Source organism: Sceloporus undulatus, chromosome 3, assembly GCF_019175285.1.
Source record: "Sceloporus undulatus isolate JIND9_A2432 ecotype Alabama chromosome 3, SceUnd_v1.1, whole genome shotgun sequence".
In the NCBI taxonomy this organism is placed as follows: Eukaryota; Metazoa; Chordata; class Lepidosauria; order Squamata; family Phrynosomatidae; genus Sceloporus; species Sceloporus undulatus.
This window is the reverse complement of record NC_056524.1, coordinates 125,892,936-125,913,082: the sequence shown is the minus strand read 5'-3', so window position 1 is coordinate 125,913,082 and position 20,147 is coordinate 125,892,936. Positions and strand designations below refer to the sequence as shown.

The 20,147-nt window shown below is 39.7% G+C and overlaps 1 protein-coding gene across 1 annotated transcript in view; it reads left to right on the top strand.

The window, feature by feature from the left end:
* Positions 1–20,147, top strand: part of SCEL (sciellin) — a 66,157-nt gene that overhangs the window by 4,808 nt on the left and 41,202 nt on the right. Inside the window, 4 exon segments of the mRNA XM_042458425.1 lie at positions 13,696–13,756; positions 14,829–14,946; positions 16,152–16,214; positions 18,247–18,315. Of these exon segments, the coding sequence (XP_042314359.1) occupies positions 13,714–13,756; positions 14,829–14,946; positions 16,152–16,214; positions 18,247–18,315 (293 nt within the window). The 5' untranslated portion in view covers positions 13,696–13,713.

Here is a 20,147-nt window from a genome sequence, read left to right as displayed (position 1 = left end):
GGCAACAGTGGCAGATATGCAGGATGCCCATACAGACAGCCACTCCAGTGAGGGAATGAAGGACTCTAGATCTTCCAGAAATATCCAATGTTAGAAGTAAAGTTTTTTTTTTAAATCATGTTAAGGGTGTTATACCCCAGTTCTGGTGTTGAATGGACATGGTCTAGATGGTTTGTTCATATTCTTATTTTATTTTTGAACCAGAACCAGGGTTTGGGCCATGCATCATTTGAACAGGATACTGCCAGAACTAGGTGGGAGGTACAGGCCTTTTGGCCGACATGCAGACAAGGCCAAGGAGATCTTGTATCCAGAAGAATCAAGTCCTCATTGTTTAGGACTTCCTGACAGTAAATTTCTAACAAGAAAAGAATTCTCTTCTGCAATTTCTTTTACAACTTTTATGAAAGCCTTGTCATTCACTAAACATTCACCCCTCCTTTTTCATGGACTTGAGATCTATGTTCTTGCTTTTACATGGAGGGGCGACCTCCATTAACCCCATTGGGGTGCCCTCTGTGGCACAGGCCCGCCATGTGCTCGCTGGGGTGCACCCTATTCAAGCCTATGGGACTTGAATTCATGTGAGTCTCCGTTTTTGCTGTGTGTATCCAGAATGGATCCATATTAGATCATTTAACCTGTCTCCTTCAAGGGGGTTGTCAGCTAACAGACAGATAAATGTGGGTGAGTTGTTAGAAGTTGCACAGGACTACATTCTTGACTCTGTACCAGCAGCTCTTAACACAATCCGTCAGCTTTTCAAAAACAGCAAGCTCCTGTTTTTGAAAAGCTGCTGGATAAGTGTGGCTGGGGTCCGGCTGCAAATAGATTGCACTTGCCTGGCCTTGGCTGCATGCAGTAACACCCAGTTTTGGCTTTTCAATCCCTCGTCTATCCCGCCGGGATTTGCAAGTGCAAATCTCTTTAGTTAGTCATGGATTCATATTGCTGGCAAGACAGAGAGAATTGGGTTTGATATTCTGGACATCAGCTCCTGACTGAACAATGGCATTCAGGGAATTTTAGTCTGTGGTGGGCAAGAACTGACGTTTATTGTAGAACAGCAGAACAAGTTATTCAAATATGATGAATTTGGAATTTCAGCAAAGTGGTGCTGAAGAACCTGCCCCTCTCCATAAATAAATAAATAAATAAATAACATTATAAACTCATCTACATATAGCAAAATAAGTTGTTGAGGGAATAGTTGTGGTTGGGGGGGGGTTGGAGTGAGAAGCATAAAAATGTTCAAAAGTCTTAGGGCTCTGTGGGGTGATGGAATTGGAGTCCAAGGGATCTGAAAGGCACTACGTGAGGAAGGAGCTTATCCCATGAACAAATAAGGTTTACCTCTTCCAGCTTGAATTAAGGATCCGGGATGCCCCCAGATGTTATCATACCTAAATTGCCACCTATCTAGCCAAGATAATAATAATAATAATAATAATAATAATAATAATAATAATAATAATTATTATTATTATTATTATTATTATTATTATTTATATCCTCCCTCTCCCTACAGATCGATGTGGGTTACAATAATGCAAAAATGGCAATAAAATACATAATACTTATAAAAGCCAACAATACTTAATCCCTTACCCCTAACCCCCTCTATTCCTTAAAAACATATAAAATAACAATAATAACAGTATAAAATGCTAATTAAAATCTGTTAAAAATGCACATACTAGAGGCAGGGCATCTTCTTGGGCAGACAGGAAATATTTATAACTGTGGAAGGGGAGATTAATCTGGAAAGACCTGCCGAAGAGATCCGTCTTGAGAGCTTTCTTGAAGGCTTCAAAGGTGGTAATATGACGGATCTCATCCGGCAGACCATTCCATAATTTAGGAGCAGCAGGTGAGAAGGCCCTCTGGGAAACCGCAGCCAGCCTGGTTTTCTTTGGCTGCAGTAAGTTCTTCCCAAAGGACCTGAGTGAGAGGGGTGGATTGTATGGAGGAAGGCGCTCCCACAAGGAGACTGGACCCAATCCATGTAGGGCTTTAAAGGTTATGACCAACACCTTGTATTGCGCCTGGAAACTGATTGGCAGCCAATGGAGAGATTTTAAAATTGATGTTATATGGTCGGCTCCAGATCTTCCAGAGACCAGTCTGGCTGCCATATTTTGACCAGTTGGAGTTTCTGAATTTGGCACAAGGGTAGCCCCATGTAGAGCGCATTTCAGAAGTTGAGTCAAGAGGTTACCAGTGCATGTCCCACAGTTTCTAGGTCACCTGGCTCCAGGAAGGGTCTCAGCTGGTGTAACAGCCGAAGCTGATAGCAAGTACTGCTGGGCATCACATCTCATTCACTGCTTGGATGCATCCTGGGTCGAACCTTTGCTTAGCTGGCCAATTTTTGAATTCAGAAGTTCCCCGACTTTGAAAAAGTGATGGCTGAGTGAGGTTTGACCAGGGATGCATCTGAGCAGCAGCATCTCAGCTAGATAGGTGGCAATTTAGGTATGATAACATCCGGGGGCATCCCGGATCCTAAATTCAAGCCGGAAGAGGTAAGCCGTCTTATTTGTTCATGGGATAAACTCCAATGGCTGGATTAGGCACTGCCAGCATTAAAAGCAGCAACAACTGGGCAGCCTTCCATCTTTCCTTCTTCAACATCTTTAAAAAGCACCAGCTTTATTTTAGGGCCCATTGATAGTGCAAAGGTGCTACCATATATAGTAATTTCCTGAAATTGTTGCTTGTTTCCCTATAAATCAGTGGCTTGTTTCAACTCCTATTTTGGAGGTGGGGCAAATTGTGCTCTAGCCTTCTCCATTGGGAAGGAAAACAGTCTATTGAGCACTTTTCTCTCAGCTCTCTTTATCATTCTTAACTCATTCCAGTCTACAGGTCATTTGTGTTTTATATTTTTAATCTGTTTACTGTTACCATTGTACTTTATTCCCAGATAATTTAATACAAAACTTGTGTGGATCTTGTTTCTAAGGAGAAAGGCATGGATTTTGGAGTCTGGGGTACAGTGAAAAATTAAGTCTAAGAACTCCCAGCAGAACAGACATGGTAAAGATGGTAAAATGGGCCAAGATGAATGAACATGGAATATAAGAGTGTTCAGCTCAGCATTAGTGGTTTCTCCATACAATTTACAATAGGCCTGTCTCTCCATTTATTGGAATCCTGCTTTCTTTCATTTTCCAATCAGTTTTCACAATTTTGATTTACACTTTCTTAAACCAGTTATGGTAAATCTATGGCAAGATATATGCTGTCAAATATTTTAGCTAATCTGCAGGTTGAATTTGATTTTCTGATTTATCTGAATCTAAGGTTGTCTGAATTTTGAAATAACTGACAGCTTCTAAAATTCCAGAAAATCTTAGGGTAAAAACTTATATTGGTATAATGAAATCAACTAAAACTTGTCTTTTGGATTATCTCACATTTGTGTCCTTGTGATGGTGACCTTTGCTTGAAAATAGCATGTCTAATGAATCCAAGTGTTGTAAAAATGCAGGCAAGTTTAAGTCAGTGGAGTCTGCGCATCCTGCCAAAAAGCCCTACTATTAAAAATCTGTGTGTTCTTACCACTTTGCTTCTGGCTTGTTGTTTGGGTTCAAGTTGCATGTGAGGACAGGAGATCCATTATTGATCTATTGACTCTGTATAAGTAAAATGGAAGCTCAGGGACTGCATATTCAGTTGTAAGAGCTCTGGTGTGCTAGGGAAGGGATGCACCACCTTTCCTTACAAGGTATTTTTTTGCTAACACGAGTACACTATCTTGATTTCTCATCCTCATTTGTGTTTCAAGCAACTGCTAAAAATGAATAACATAATATGGATAAATCATAACAATTGTATAAATCAGTAGTAGGCCTATATAGGGGCTGTACAGACTGCCCCTAAGGGGCTCTCTGCAGCCACCTCTTTCTTTGACAGATTGGGGCTGTGGCAACCACATGCTGTGGCCATAATCTGGCCTTTCCGTGGTGCAAGAAGGAGCTGCAAAAGCAGCTCCTTTTTGTGCCATGGAAAGGGTGCCATAGCTGCCAGTGCCGCGGCTTTTCTGTGCTCCTTTGGCGCTGCGTTATCTGGACACAGCACCAGAGGAATGCCGTGATGTTCCCGCCATATGGTGAGGCGCACAGCATCATGCCAACTTGGGGGTGGAGTCAGGCCATGCATCGTGCGGATGCCACACTTCCACTCCGCCCCCATGCCAGCCTTTCTTGATGGTCTGTACAACCCCATACTCAGGAAGGAAGGCAAGTACTGGCAACACATCAATTTTAGTAGCCTCTGTAATCTATACTAACTATTGACTGGTGGGTTACAGCAATATGCTGACATGTCGCTAACAAAAAATGCCAACTTAATAAGGGAGGTGACAAGGGAGGAGACTTTCTGCTACTTAGGAAGTGGTGCAAATGATTTGGATTCAAACCACAACAATTCAGGATTCTGGGTTTGTCAGTTTAATAGCAGGCAGGCTTGCATGGCTCCAATAGTATGTTAGGTTCAGCCTTTCCAGGTTTTCTTCCTCATGGGAAAGGCTCAGCACCCCATCTAAAGAGAGGGACTACCACAAGAACGCCTCTGAAGTGAAGAGAAGGCTAGTTTCCTATCCAACTGTTTGCTGTTCCTGGGCTTTCTCAATCTCAGTGGTAACATCGTGCCAAAGTATTAGAAAGAACCTCACATTCCACCTCTAAATTCCTTGCTCTTGCTTCTTCACAAGTCCTGACTGACCTGATCACATACTAACTCTTCACACACAGTGAATGCTCCACAGAGATTGGTCAGTATGGGGATAGTAAACACTACTGTACTGTGCCATGGCCCTTCCTTCACTCCTGATCATTTGCCACATGATAATGTCAGATTCAGGGGTACTGTTCTCATATGTGGAAAAATATCGATCCTGTGGGAGAGGTGGGATAAAAAAAATGAAAATATATTATTATTATTGTTGTTGTTGTTGTTGTTGTTATTATTATTATTATTATCATCATCATCATTATCATCATCATCATCATCATCTGTGTCCCTCTTTTATGTCAGTTCATTTCACCCCCAAACCCACAGTTGTTTACTAACTGCCACACCCTGGGACAACTACCTTGCTCAAAGAGTACAGGATTATAAAAACTAAGAATAAGCATATTGAATTTTTAAACACACACACACGAGTGGAACACCAAGTTAACTCCTACTATACGTCTGCACTTCCTCTTTATTTGTTTGCTGTGCTCAGTCTTTAAGGCTTGGCATTATTATTCTTAGGGCTTATCCGCATCATGACACTGACTAATGCATGAGGCCAGCTGGGTCACTGGCTATATGGTGTTGTATTCAACTCAGATGCTTAGCTGATGGTGGTGGTTTATATTATGTATTATGGTCCCTGGTATGTTCTGAAACTATGATTCAGCAGTAAGGATTCTAGTCTTCACTTATTTCATTCTTACATGCAAGAATGAATAATTTCAAAAGTTTTCTTCTCACTGGGACGTTTACAAGAGTTGCACATTTTTTTCAAGAATTTTTCACATTTAGGAATCTTTTTGCAAAAAAAAATGTGCTAGAATTCTCAAGTTGTGGGAATGTTTGTTTAATTGAACAAATATATTTTGCATAATGTACAATGGGCTTTGTATGCACCATTTTCTGTGCAATAACTGTTCTGCACAAAGCAAGATTTTAGAATAGTTTTGGGTGGGTTTTTTTGCGGGGGTGTGTGTGTGAAAAGAAGTCACGAAGGATCATAAAAGAATCACAGGGCAGTTTGACCATTTCCTTGATAGCATGTTATTAATGTGACAAGACAATCTTTTTTATCCAGAATAAAGAAAACTTATCAATGTTCTTTCCTTCTCTACTTAGCCGTAAATATGTCTGAAGAGCTAGAATGTGGTGCATTTAAGGTCAGAAGTGTTCAGAAAAATAGGGTCTTTTGATGTACTGTTCAGAGGGTTCTCCATTTGGAATAAAATGAATCAGAGGACTTCAGTGTTATTTTCAGAAATAATGATGATGAGGTAGAGATTTAGAATTAATGCTGCTAAGATGGAAGAAAAAGTGGAGCCAATTATTTGATAAATAAGTGATATTGATAAGATGAATCTGTGTCTTTGTTGCTGTTGTTATTTGCTATTAAGTTGGCCTTGACTTATGGCAATCCTAGGAATGAAAAAACAACATCCTTTGAGCCTTTGTCTTCAATAGTTCTGCTTATGTCTTGTAAACTCAGGATCGTGGCTTCCTTGACTGACTCAATGCATCTGTAGTTTGACCTTCCTTTTCTTTTACTGCCTTCACCTTTCCCCAGCATTACCATATTTTCTAATGAGCCTCATTTAAACATTTTGGCTTTTAGGGAGAGTTCAGGCTTGATTTGCTCTTGGACCCATTTATTTGTTATGTTGGCTGTCCATGGCATCAATAGTACTCTGCCCGAGCACTACATTTCAAATGAGTTGATAAGGGTTGATAAGAGAAATGTGTATCTAACTCATATTATGGCCAAATCAAAGCCCGTGTACAGGCATCTGTATGTTCATCTGCTTGCCATTTTGATTTTCACACAGTCTGCATAAAAGTCTCAGAAGGGCCGCATAGGAGTATTAAATTGTTTATGCTCCCAGAAATCTATGATTTCTGCACCCATGCAAATGTACTTATAGTGCCCTATTTGGGCAAACAGTCATGTTGGCGACAGGACTTTTGTGTGTGTGCATGTCTCCATGCCCTCTTGTTAAGAATATTTTAATGTGATTTTCTAATTTTAAAAATCTCAGATATTAATTTTTTTTAAGAGAAGCAATAAAATCATGCTGGGAAAATAGCTTTGTATTAATTATATTTATGAGCCAGTGTGGCATAATGGTTTGAGTGTTGGACTATAACACTGGAGACAGGGTTCGATTCCCAACTTGGCCATGAAACCCACTGGGTGACTTTGGGCAAGTCATGTGCTCTCAGCCTCAGGGAAAGGCAATGGCAAACCTCTTCTGAACAATTCTTGCCAAGAAAATACCATGATAGGATTGTAATAAATCAGAAATGACTGATTTATTACACAACACAACAACAATGACAACAATAATATTTATAATAATTAATTTATATTAATTAATTAATATAAATGAATAAAACAAGAAAAAGAAAAATAATCATTTCAAACTATTGACTGAAAACCTTTAATCCTAAACATGTGGTGTGTGTGCAACATGTACTCACCTAAGAGAGAGATTCATTCCTCTCTGTAAAAATTTATAGTATAGAACAGCTTTTCCCATACTGAGGCCATCATTACATATAAGACTACAATTCCCATCTTCTCTATCCAGCTCAGGGAGCTCATACAGTGCTTTACCCACATGGCAGAGTTACCTTTTGGGCTTCTCCCATCCAGAGGTTTATACATTTTACTCTGGGGCAAATTATATGCAAATGTGTGTAAAGAAGCCCTGAAGGCCAAAGCAGCTTTGAAAAGAGAGGATCAGGAAGAGAAGAATTGCTTAATTGTTTCCACGCCTACTATTTTTACTCCAGTTTATGCACCAGCCTCTAGGCACATGTTTAACTTCTGAAAAACACCTGGAACCTGTGGCAGGAAAGCAATTGGGGTGCAGTTTGGAGAAGAAAATCTCAGCACTCCACAGAAAACTTTGGGAATACTATTCATATTGCAATACCTCTAAAACACCTGAAAGTATCTTTTGGTTTAAAATTCTGCCACCATGAGTTGTTAGATATGTTCAGCTGTAACTGGCCAGATTTGAAGGGGTGAGTCTAGACCTGACTCTGCATTGCTTTACTTTCATGCTGTACTCAGACATGATACTTTCTGCAAACAGAAAGCAGCAAAGCTGAAGAGATGTTCCTTTTCATGCGGAGACTCTCCGTAAAAGCAAGGATGCTAGAAAACCAGGATTCTGAGTCACATGGAGAATCTCCATATGAACGTCTTCTCTACAGACTTGTCACTTTCTGCATAACAAAAGCCATGATAGAAAAAGTGGTGCTAGTATTCCCTTCTTTGTGTGTCAAAACAGGGTAATGCCTGAACAGGTTTCTAAGCTAGTGGGATATAAAGAACTGGTGGGCTACAAACATAGGGCTTTCTATTCATAGGCAAGAAGCAAAACAGGGCTGGGTTATGCATTTAATAAACATAATAAATGTGAATAACCAACAAATGGTCTTCATTTTGAACTCATTTGTTTTACTTCTCATTATAACAATCTCATTTAAAACATTTAAAAATTCTTATTTAACTGAATGCAAACAAAAAGGGGTGTCATTTCCCCCTCAATTTAAAAAAAAAATCAAATGGGCATGCTAACTTGTAGATCTTTTCGTCATATCATGGGAGTCCAAATGAACTTCGGTGTTTGAAGTATTAATACACAATCCAAAAAGTTTGTAGCTGATATGCTTGCAGTATAAGCCACTCTGATTCCAAGAGTGGTGTGAAAGTAGGAAATGTATACATGGCTCAGGTCCCGGCTATTTGGTAGACGATATCTCCCTGTATATACCGGCCCAGGTTCTGTGATCCTTGGAGAGGCCTGTCTCTCCATCCCTTTCCCATCACAACCATGGTTGGTGACAACACGAGAGAGGGCCTCATTGTTATCCTTCCTCTGGCAAGCTAAGACCTACCTGTTCAGACAGGAATTTAAAACAGAAGGTTTTTAAAGAATGGGCTGGGTGTTGTATTTCTAACATTTATATCTTTTTAATTGTATTTTCTTCTTTTAACATGTAACTTGTTTTAATATTGTAATAATTTAATTCTATATTATGGTACAATTTTTGTATGCTTTTAATTGTACTGTTGTTCTTTTTTAAATGTTGTGAGCTACCCAGAGTCCCAGTTTTGGGGGTGGTAATAATAATAATAATAATAATAATAATAATAATAATATCTTCCCCTCAGTATCCCAAATGGCAAGAGTGGGAATAATTCAGCCTTTCAGAAGCTATTGAACCAGGAGTCCAAGCAGTCCTAGCCAACATGGCCAATGGCAAGGAGTGCTGGGTATCATAGAATTATAGAATCACCAAGTTGGAAGGGACCATGAAAGGCCATCCAGTTCAACCTCCTGCCATGTGCAAGAATACACAGTGAAAACACTCTGATAGATGACCATCTGGCATCTGTTTAAAAACCTCCAAAGAAGGAGACCAGCACAGTCTGAAGCAGCGTATTCCATTGTCAAACAGCTCTTACATCAGGAAGTTCTTCCTAATGTTTAGGTGGAATCTCTTTTCCTGTAGTTTGAATCGATTCCTCTGTGTCCTGTGGATTTGCAGTTCAACAGCATTGGGAGGGCTGAATGATTCTCCTGCTCAAACTGCTCTGAAAATTTTCTCTGAGTGCTTTTGTGTTCTCACCACTTACATGGGGAGGAATCCAAGACTTTCCTGTAGAAATGGCAGTGGCAATAGTGTTGGTGGTGCCAGGAGCAGGCAAGCAGGCAGCCACAGCTACTTGTTGCACTTGTACACTACCATCAGAAGATGAGGGTGCCACCTGGAACACAACCCCCAGCAGAAGCTAGCTCTCTTGAATACTACCTTGTTATTTACTGCCTGGTCAAAGTACTGTGGGAGAAAGTGGCTTAGGGGAAACAGCCTGTCAAAAAAGCCAATATGATTTCCTTTCCCATCCTCCCATTTTACGATAATGCCTTGGCATCAGGGACTGAACAGTATTGGAATTTAAGATGTAGGTGACTCTCAGTTGACCTTGTTTAATACCACCAGTGAAGTTTTTTCCTCTGCCAAAACCAAATAGGATCTTGGCTGGGGGGATACACCAAATGGCTTCCATACTAGCTGGAAAGCTGAAGTTTAGTTCACAGAATGTCCCACCCCAGTTGTCTGGAATACTAGAAAGGTTTGGAATATAGACAAAAACTAAGGACAAAATGTTTAAGTTGCTGCAAAGAGTGGCTTTCACAGAGCAGGTCATGCCTTTGAGGAAATTGTGGCTTATGAGTACAGTATTGCTGTTGTCTCTTCACATATTTTAAGTAGCTTTGGGAAGATTTTCAAAAGCTTTCAATAATGTACCTCTGTACTTAGAGAATGAAAAATGAATTTACTGGTGTTTAATAAAGATGTGAGAGCCAGTGTGGTGCAGCGGATTGGCAATGCAGTAAGACTCTGGTAGATCAGGGTTCAAATCCCTGCTTGGCTATGGAAGCTCACTGGGTTACTTTGAATATTCACACTCTCTCAGCTGTAGAAGAAGACAAAGGCAAAACCCCTTCTGAGCAAAGCTTGCAAAGAAAACCACATGATAGGTTTTCTTTCGGGCTGCCATAAGTCAGAAATGACTTGAAGGCACCGCAATAACAACACAACAACAATAGTAAGAATCTCAATATATTCCAAGCATGGAAACTTTCACAGGCATTGTGAAGAATGTTGGCAGACCAATCACACCTGTAGTAGCATTTCATAAACAAAGCATTATTAAGTAGGAACCTTTAAAAACAACAACACGTTTGCTTTTAATTCAAAAGTAGGAAACAATCAGGATGGCCCTGTGGTACTTTTCTTGTTTTTAATGCCATTAAGCAAATTTTGCTATTCCCTCATTTTTGAAATGACAATAGTTACTGAGACAACATAAATCAGTAGCTAAATTCTCTTACGTGCTAGTTTTAAATAGTTTTTATGAGTTCCTAAGAAATACTCCGTGTTAGCAGACTGCCCAGTAGACATTTCATAACTTCTTAGAGATTTCACTGTAGCCTTGAGCCATTTTTGAGTGGGAAGCAAAGCATACAAGTTGTATATCCTGCTTGTATGGCAATTATCAGCTTTGTACCAGGAGATAATCAGAGATTACACCAAAAGAGTGTTGGCAGCCTGTTGCACCGAAGGGGTATTGTCAGATTTTCATTATTAGGAAGCCAAATTCTTAATTTTTTAAATAGAGGTGTTTTTCAAAATGACATAGAACACTGAATCTTTCTGGATCCAATCTAATGCTCTCCAGCTGTGCTGAATTAGAAAAGACAGTCCTGAATATAGTCAGCCCTTCTTATACACAATTTTTTATACACTGATTCAAGCATCCACAGTTAGATTTTTTTTTAAAAAAGAGGTATACATTTCAAATATCAAACCTCGATTTTCCATTTTTTTTAATAAGGGACACCATTTTGCTATGTCATTATATTTAATGGGACGTGAGCATCCACGGATTTTGTTATCCACAGGGGATCTTGGAACCAAACCCCAGCGTATAACAAGAGTCCACTGTAATCCTCTTCCTAGTGGGCTCAAGCAAAAGCCAACTGCTGCAGCCTGTCCCAGCATATGTTTCCTCCCTCAATAATTTTTGCCATCTTGACCACAATCTGATGCTATTTAGCCACACACGTTCCAGTATTCATCTGTGAAATGTTGGAATATGGGTCTGATTCCCCCTACCCCACTCCCAGTCATACATGATTTCCCCCCTATTGAACTTGTAATCTACTAAGGCCTATCAAAGCTGTAATCTACCAAGATATATGCCGCCCCACTGGTGGTGAAAAAGGCTGTTAGGCAGTTGACAACTTCTGTGTTCCCGCTGTTCTGGGTGTTCATGACAAATGAGCAGAGTTGGCTCCTAGGCATAGTGAAGCTGTCATGTTAGATGTCAGAGGCTAGGTAGGGTAGCAGCAGCAGTCTCTTGGCTGTGTCTTTGGAGCCTCCTGGTCATTCTCTTTCTGTTGGAGGAGAAAGAGCTATGGCCTTTCTTATTATTTCCCTAAATTTGCTTATTACCTCTGGTGTGATGAAAGTCCAGTGATATTGTCAGTATTCTAGTGGCAACCTGGTCAGTATCTGAACATTTAATGGGAAGCGTGGGGAGAGAGACATTTCTTCTTGTTCTTCGTTTCAGATTACAAGATATCTTAAATTGGCTCTGAAAATTGTGGATTTATTGTTCTCCCACAGGTCAGTGTGCCCTCGTACTTTTAGCTAGGTGAATCAAGCTGTTCTGGCCAGGTGTTCAAATGCCATGTTGCAAGAAGGGCAAAGCTTTCTCCTTTCTTAGGAAAATGGCAAATATCATATGTTGGAACTGATGTCAGGATCTCTCTCCTATGCCTGTTTACCTTTCTTGAATCCTCTGGAAATTGATCCCTGTTCTTAGTGGCAGGGAGCCTTCTGGTTGACTTACTAGTGCTCCTTTAACTCTTGGCCCAACACTAGTTTTCTTGAAAGTTACTTTGATTTCTTCACAGTACGTAGCATTGACAGTTCCTTACAATGCAGAACACATCTGGCAAAACACAGAAAAACAACCATAGTTATTGATACACAAAAAAGCGTTGCTGTATATTCACAGTAGGTACAAGGAAATTTTCTCTGCTTTTCATTTGGTCCTTTAGTACAAAACTAGAGGATTGGAAAATTACATTAGTACTTGACACTGGATGTAATCTTGCTGGAGTATTCTAGTAATCTGTTAAAGACTCAGTCTTGATGCCATTCTCTTTCCATGATCAGCTCTTACATAATGCATCAGTTTATAATCTGTAACCAGAAATCTGGTCTCTGTGTGGTCCAAAATATACATATGTCCAGCAAGTTTGACTGTGGTTGAAATAATCTATGCTTATTCATTATGCTAGCTGCCCTTCTTATTTCTTTTCATATGGAGAGGCTTGTGCTGGGCGGCTTAATAGTTTATGATTCAGTAAAATGTCATTGATAAGTTACTGCTTTGGTCAGGAATTAGGTGGCAACTGATCTCCCCTGACTAGTTGAAGGCTATCACTTCCAGAACAAATAGAGAATGGCTGCTTCGAAAGATGGCCAAAGCTACTGGGAGGATGGCAACTGAAGTCCTTTCTCTCAAAAGAGTCAAAAAGATTAGTAGGTGTTAGTGAGCCAGTCTTTACATCTTTCTTAACAGCATGTGACGTGTATGTTGATGGAAAAGGAGTCTCCTGCCGGCTTGCCTGCCTGTTTACCTACCAAAACCGCTTGGGAGGCCACTGTGGGAATTGGGATACACACACACACACACACACACACACACACATACACGGGATATAAATAAGTAAAGTGAGAAATAATAATAATAATAATAATAATAATAATAATAATAATAATAGACCAACGGCTTAATGGTTTATAATTCAGTAGAATGTCATTGGTAAGTTACTGCTCCTTTGGTCAGGTCATACACGTGTGATGTATATGTAGATGGAAAAGGAGTCTCCTGCCTGCTTGCCTATCAAATCCACTTGAAAGGCCACTGTGGGAATTGGGATATAACTTACCAGTGACATCAGACCAACGGTTCACTAAGTCCCCCTGTCCCAATTAATAATAATAAGAAGAAGAATAGGGTCAGTTGGGCTTAGTGAACCTTTAGTCTGATCCATAAGGACTCCTTCTCTAGTCTTTATATTTTCTTCCCATTATTATCAGAGATGTGAAACATGTGGTCCATACCTTCCAATTCTCCCAATTTTGCAGGAACAGTCCCAATTAATCCTCTGTCATCCTGCTGATTTTAAAATGCCCCAACGATACATGGAGAACCATAGGTCCCCCATATTAGCTTTATATTGTAACATGTACATACAGAATGAAAAATAAATGCATTTTTCTAGCCCTTCATTCCATATTTTGCAAGATCAAGATTTACCTCTGCAAACTAACACTTAACTTTTACTTTCTTTCCGTGCATAGGAAGGGACACAGAGCAAAATGACAACACTTACTGTAGGAAAACCATCCTCTAACAAAAATGGTAATGTTATGCTCTTTTTGTATTGCATCTGTTGAGTTAGTCAAGGGATGGGGGAAATACAGTACTGTACACTTATAAAATCTGAAACACAAGAACTGACTGATGTGTCTTGCAGTCTTTGTTACTGATATTCTTCCTTTACCTTCCTTCCTTCCTCTTTCTTTCTTTCTATTGTTTGTAAACAACATTTCACATTCAGCTATGCACTGATTAATCTTTATTGATTAAGCCAGTAGAGTATATTAAGAAAACAATTGGGCACCAGACTGTTTTGGACTTCAACTCCCAGAATTCCTAATAATTAACTTTGGGGTCAAGCAGACCAGCAGCTTGGAGTAGCCTCTGACCCCTCCAGCCCTGGTCACTCCCTGTTTGGCACAGGATCACGGCAACCAGATGCTGCAATCCTGAGGCTGGCTGCAGCAGGAGTCCCAAACGGGCCGCCAGCAAGGAACACTTTTTTTAGCTCTCCTTTTGCTGCCGGCCTGGGCTACCTTAGGTGGCCACAGTGCAGCTTTGGCCCAATCCGGGGGCATGCATCACCTGTACCAGATCAGCCCCCAGATCAGCATGAAGCCAACATTTTTGGCCTGTGTGTTTCAGGTCTACGTTGGCTACAGCTTCAGGGAGTTGTCCAAAACATTTGGAAGACCAAAAGGCTAGGAATCACTGGTTTAAATGCAATGAATGTAGGTCAAGAATATGAATGGATGTCTTGATTCAAAGATTATCCCTAAGAAATGTCAAAATAATCACTTATTCATTCATTAGTATGTTTATTTTGTAAGTTTATTCAAAATCCCTTATATGCTGTCTTTCTTCCTCAGTTAGAAGTATCTGAGGTGACTCACATCAGTTTTGTTTATTAGGAGGTAATTTCGTACATTAACTGGCAAAGAAACAGGAGAAACTAAAAGCACAGTAATTGGAGTGTACCTTAAACATAGAAAGGTGAACACTCTGGGTGAAAATTTGTTTAGGAGAGAGTGGGTAGCTTTAATGCTTCAGCAACAGAAAAATTCCCAACCTAGCTCCAGTGATCTGAACATTTGCTATTCAATTTTTTAAATAGATGTCAAGAATGCTTCCCTTGCAATGAAGAGTAGGCAACAAGTCATCAATGAGGTCAACAAGCGAAGGACCCTGTTGCAAGATAACAGCTGGATAAAGAAGAGACCTGAGGAGGAAAAGTAAGGAAATAATTCATTTGTTATTTGGGGGGGGGGGGGGGGGTTGGGGTATAGTAGGTCATATACTGCAAATTTTCCTGGGACTATTGTATCAGTCAGTGCCACTAGTTCAGTTTAGTGTGTGTGTGCATACCCTCCAGCTGTCCCGATTTGTCAGACAGTTCCGATTTAACAACTGCTGTCCCACTTTTTCAGTTGCTTCTAAAATGATCCAATTTCTCCTTCCTCCTCCCACTTTCCCCCTTTGTCCTCAGCTTACTTCAGTTGTTGGAAGCTGAGTCCAAAGTGCATTTGGCCCTCCACATCCATAGATTTTTTCCCCCATGGATTCAATCATCCATGGCTTGGAACTAGTAATCCAAAAAAATATAAATTCCAAAAAGCAAACCTTGATTTCTAGAGTTCCTCCCATGTAAAAAGGTTGAGAAAGGCTGCCCTAGACTGAATTCTCATTAAACAAAACACCAGTAAATAAAACCCCTTCCCCCCCCCCTTCTAAGATGTTTGCCTGTGCTTGCTCCTCTTGAGCTAGCCATGAAGTTTAGAGGAAGCAGGCCACCAAGGTGTGTGAACTTGTGTGAAAACTTAACAAAGCTGCTCCCAGAGGAAAACACCATAGATCAAACGAAAGCATCAAAGACTTACAGAAGAAGAGACTTAAATTAAACACAGGTAGCCAAGGTGATGGAATGTTTCCCTGTTGCTTTAGAGGAAGTTTGCCATGTGCAGCTTCTTTCAAGACATGCAGATTTCTCAGGATTTTTCTCCAGATGGCCGGATGCTTATAACAAAGCATTAAAGAAGGCAAATCTGGAATGCATCTGTTCATTCTCCTTCATCCATGCAGCATCTGTTACATCCAGTCTATGACAAGCAGTGGTTCGTTGAACCTGGTGGTTTTTCCCTCAGACTGTGTTCAAGGAGATCCTCAGATATCTCAGAAACTTTAAGAATTTCGCCAATTAAAAGATCAGTAAAAACAGCCAAACGTACTTGGAAGACAGCTCTGTCACAAGAAGGCACCTTCCCATCCCATGCAATGGGCAATGAAAAGAAAGTGATAAGTCTAGACTCTAGGTCCTTTTTTCTAGTTCATATCATGTAATGGTGAGGCCTGTAAACTAATATCATCATGTCTGAACATATGCTCTGGAACATAAATGTAATATACAATATGATGATATGAAATATTTTGTTAATTTCAGCACTGATGAAAACTATGGCAGAGCGGTGCTTAATCAATACAAATCACAGGACAGCTTACACAGGTACAATAACTCATTACTCTGTATACAGGTATATCTTTCTTTAAGTTGCTTTGCCTTAGAGCATTTCATGAATACAATACTTTTCAATTACACAGTACAGTGCCATTTTGTTATCCATATACAACATCTGTGCACTTTCTGTCTCAGTGTTGAATTCTGGCAATTTTAAAAGTTTTATTTTTACAGTTGCATTTTTTTGGCCTTGCATGATTGCACAATAAATGTAGTGTAAATATGTTTTTAGAGTTTTATATGCACTGATGAGTGAAAAAAATAGATTAGCTTTAAGGTGACTTTCGCTTTATTGCAGTGGTCTGGAACCTAAACTGCCATATTAGCAAGGTATGCCTATATATCTACTCTCTGCTCCCCACTCCCTCTAATATTTTGAACTATGGCAAGATGTTCAGGCAAACACCACTTGCTATGATTAATTCACGAGGAAAACCTGTTTTATTGGCATTTTATTGGCATTTAGTGCATTAGCTCTTAAGTTTAACCCAAGAGTCAGTTTTTCCATTTGATTTTAATGTAACGTTTACATTATGAATAAGAAAAACCTGTGAAACCTAGTATGCACATTCATGATATAATTCTACATTTCAAGTTTGGAAGTGAGCTTGATCTGCTTTTTAAGGGATCAGAAAAGATGAAACTAATTTTCAAGGAGATGGGGAAAATCTAAGATTGTTCTTCTCACTCTTGAATATTTTTCTTCCTTGTTAAGTGGAATCAAACATTTCCAGTTTGAATACACATGATTGTTGAAGTGATTTTATTTTACCTTTGTATCTTGTGTTGACATTGATAATAATCTTAAAACAAGTTATTTTATTACTTTTAGGAAGAAAAATGAATTGAGTGATAATCATTTTCAATTTGATCTACATCATACAGGTTCAAATTGGAAAAAAAACAGCAATGAAAGAGTGCTTACTACTTAGGTTATCATTGTGCGCACACATGGATTGGATTCATATTTAGGGAGGTCCTCACAAATCAATTGTTAGTCTCAACTAAAATAGATCCAATGAATCAATAGAAACTTGGTAAATGAACACTTATATAGTATGTAGTTCATTTCTTGTTGGGACTAGCAACTGGATTTAAGCCAATCAGCTCCAATTTAGTCATGACTAGTTTATTAGTAAGTCTCTTTCGTTTCAGGGGTTCTCCTGTTATGATGCCTAAATCCAGTTTTTAAATGCAACTGGAGCAAATTCATTGAATCAATGAAACTGATCAAATTTCCATTGATTCAATGCATCCAATTCTAATTAAGACTAGCAATTGGATTTGGGCTGAAGACACACAACTCACTTGATTTGCTGGCTATGTGAAGGTAATATTGTTAATTATTTCTGCTATTTATTCCAGGAAACATCATATTTATTAAATATGCTCGACTTGTAACTTTAGTCTACTGGAATATGTTAATTTATTGTTCAATTGAAAAGATCTGTTGGAGAGCCAATGTGATGTAATGGTTGGACTAGGACTGTAGGAGACCAGAATTCGAATCTCTGTGCAGACATGGAAACCTGACTGGGTGACCATGGGAAAGTCACACACTCTCAGGGCTTGTCTACATAGGCCAAATGAAATTGGTCCTCCCCTGCAAAAAAAATTGGGTATCTCATTTCTGACCTCAAAGGGAGCCGACTCACACCAGCAATGGCAGTAGCACTGGGCAACACAGTGGGACATGTATGTAGACAGTGATCTAGCATCACTACAGAGGTAACAGGGGAAATCCAGGGCATCTGTATTCTGGTAGGTGTAGACAAGCCCTCAGTCTCAGGGGAAGTCATTGACAAATCTCCTTTGAAGAAACCCTGCTGAGAAACCCCTTTGATCAGGTTGCCATAATTTAGAATAGATTCAAAGGCACATAGCAAAACATTGTTATTGATATTTGAGAAACATTAGTTAACAGGCAGATCTAATTTGAATGCTTGGGAAATTGGAAAGTCTTCTCTGAAGTCACTAAATTCCCCCCCCCCCCTATAATTAATTTACTTTCTCATTGCAGGAATGCGGATGAACAGGATGATCAAAAAGCTTTGCTTAGCCGTTATAGATCTGACACTACTTTAGACAGGTATGGTTTTTTTTACACAGATTGCTTTATTGGTTTGTATTATATAATGATGGGATTCAGCCAGACTTTTTTGATGACTTGGGGCCCATACAGACAGGCCAAAATAAAGCTGCTTTGGATCACTTTGGAGGTATGCTGTTTAAATGACACATGCATCTTAAGAGGTCAGAAGCTGCGCCGAAGCTGCGCTCCAATCCTTAGGACTGGAGCATGGCTTTGGTATGGCTTCCGGCCTCTTAGGATGCATGCAGCATTTAAACAGCATACCTCCAAAGTGACCAGAAGCAGCTTTATTTTGGCCTGTCTGTTCAGGCCCTAAGAGACACAGGTTTATTAGTTCATTAGGATTTTTATCTTAATTTTACAGTGTGGGATAGGGAAGGGGTGGTCCTAGGACTGCAACCAACTTCCCAAAGTTGTTCTGTTACCTTTGACCTTTCCAGATTGCTCAGACTGAACTTTTTCTAATGCCACCCTCTCTGGTGAATTGCCTTTTTTCAGAAGCCTTCAGGAATGACATGCTACGTTTTAAACAAATTGCAGTTTTCCACACTAAAAATAGACATCCAGTTGCTTATATTTTGGGGGGCATCTATGGCAGGGGCATAAAATGGGCCCTGGACTGCCCAAGTGGTCTGCCCCTGGTATAGTGCAACAAATAGTGTCTGACAAGTGAGTTCTGAGTTCAGAAATCCCCATTCAGCCATGAAACTGATACGCATTTCTGTCTATTTCTTCTCAAAAATAAGTACCACAGCTTTCAGTGGGACTTCTTCCCTTGTAAATGTGTATAGAATTCCAGCCTAAGTAGCTTGGAGGAATTGCTGACACTGAGTTAAATCTAGCTCATAAAGCTGTTGTCAGGATGAAATAAAATAACCTTTTCCGGAGAGTCATAATTAAGACAAAATTGTTTGGGGAGATGAATTGGCCTGGATTCCAATGTCTATTCTCACAAAAAAAGGAATTCCCCACCTAGAGATACTTGAAGAACTTGATTACTGCACCTCTTCCACTAATATAGGGGTCAGAACTTAGGGCGCAGCTACACTGTAAAAATAATGCAGTTTGACACCATTTTAAGTGCTTTAGCTCCTTTCTATGGAATCCTGGGATATGTAGTTTTATAAGGTCTCTAGTCTTCTCTGCCAAAGAGTGCTGATGCCTCACAAAACTACAAATTGCAGGATGCTGTAGGATGGAGCCATGGCAGTATCTTACCCCTACTCCTTGCCTCCAGGAGCTGCTGCCTAAGGCAGTTTCCTTACTCTGCCATATGCCAGGGCTACATAGTTTTCCACAACCACCAAAGGGTCCATAGCTCTGAGTTCTGCCACAGAATAAGTGAGATCTAGGTAACACAATCAACATTCATAAATTAATTTAGTTACTTCAGCTGAAATGATCAGTGTTAACCAAGCTCACAGTTAACACCAATAACTTAACTTCAACACCAGTTCTGTCATCTCAGCCCTTAGGATACCTATTCACAAGTACAACTTTCCAATAAAAATGCATGATATAACTTTAGCGAACTATTAATTTAGGCATGTACCAGGAGCCTGACAACTGAGCTTCCTCAGCAGAGGTCAAGACAAGGTTTCTTGGGAATTACTATAAGATCCATTGTAGGTTAAAAAAAAAAATCTTGTTTCTTTTTTCCCCTTTAATGTAAATCTAATGGCTTAATGAAATCAATGTTAAGCCCAGTTATCATGGCTTCTTGGGTTTGATGTAGTGGCTGTAAACCTCCTAACTGTGTTCCATAAGGAATTGTAGACAACAGACATCCTCAAATCATATTGATCTTCAAAAATGTATGTGTTGGGGTG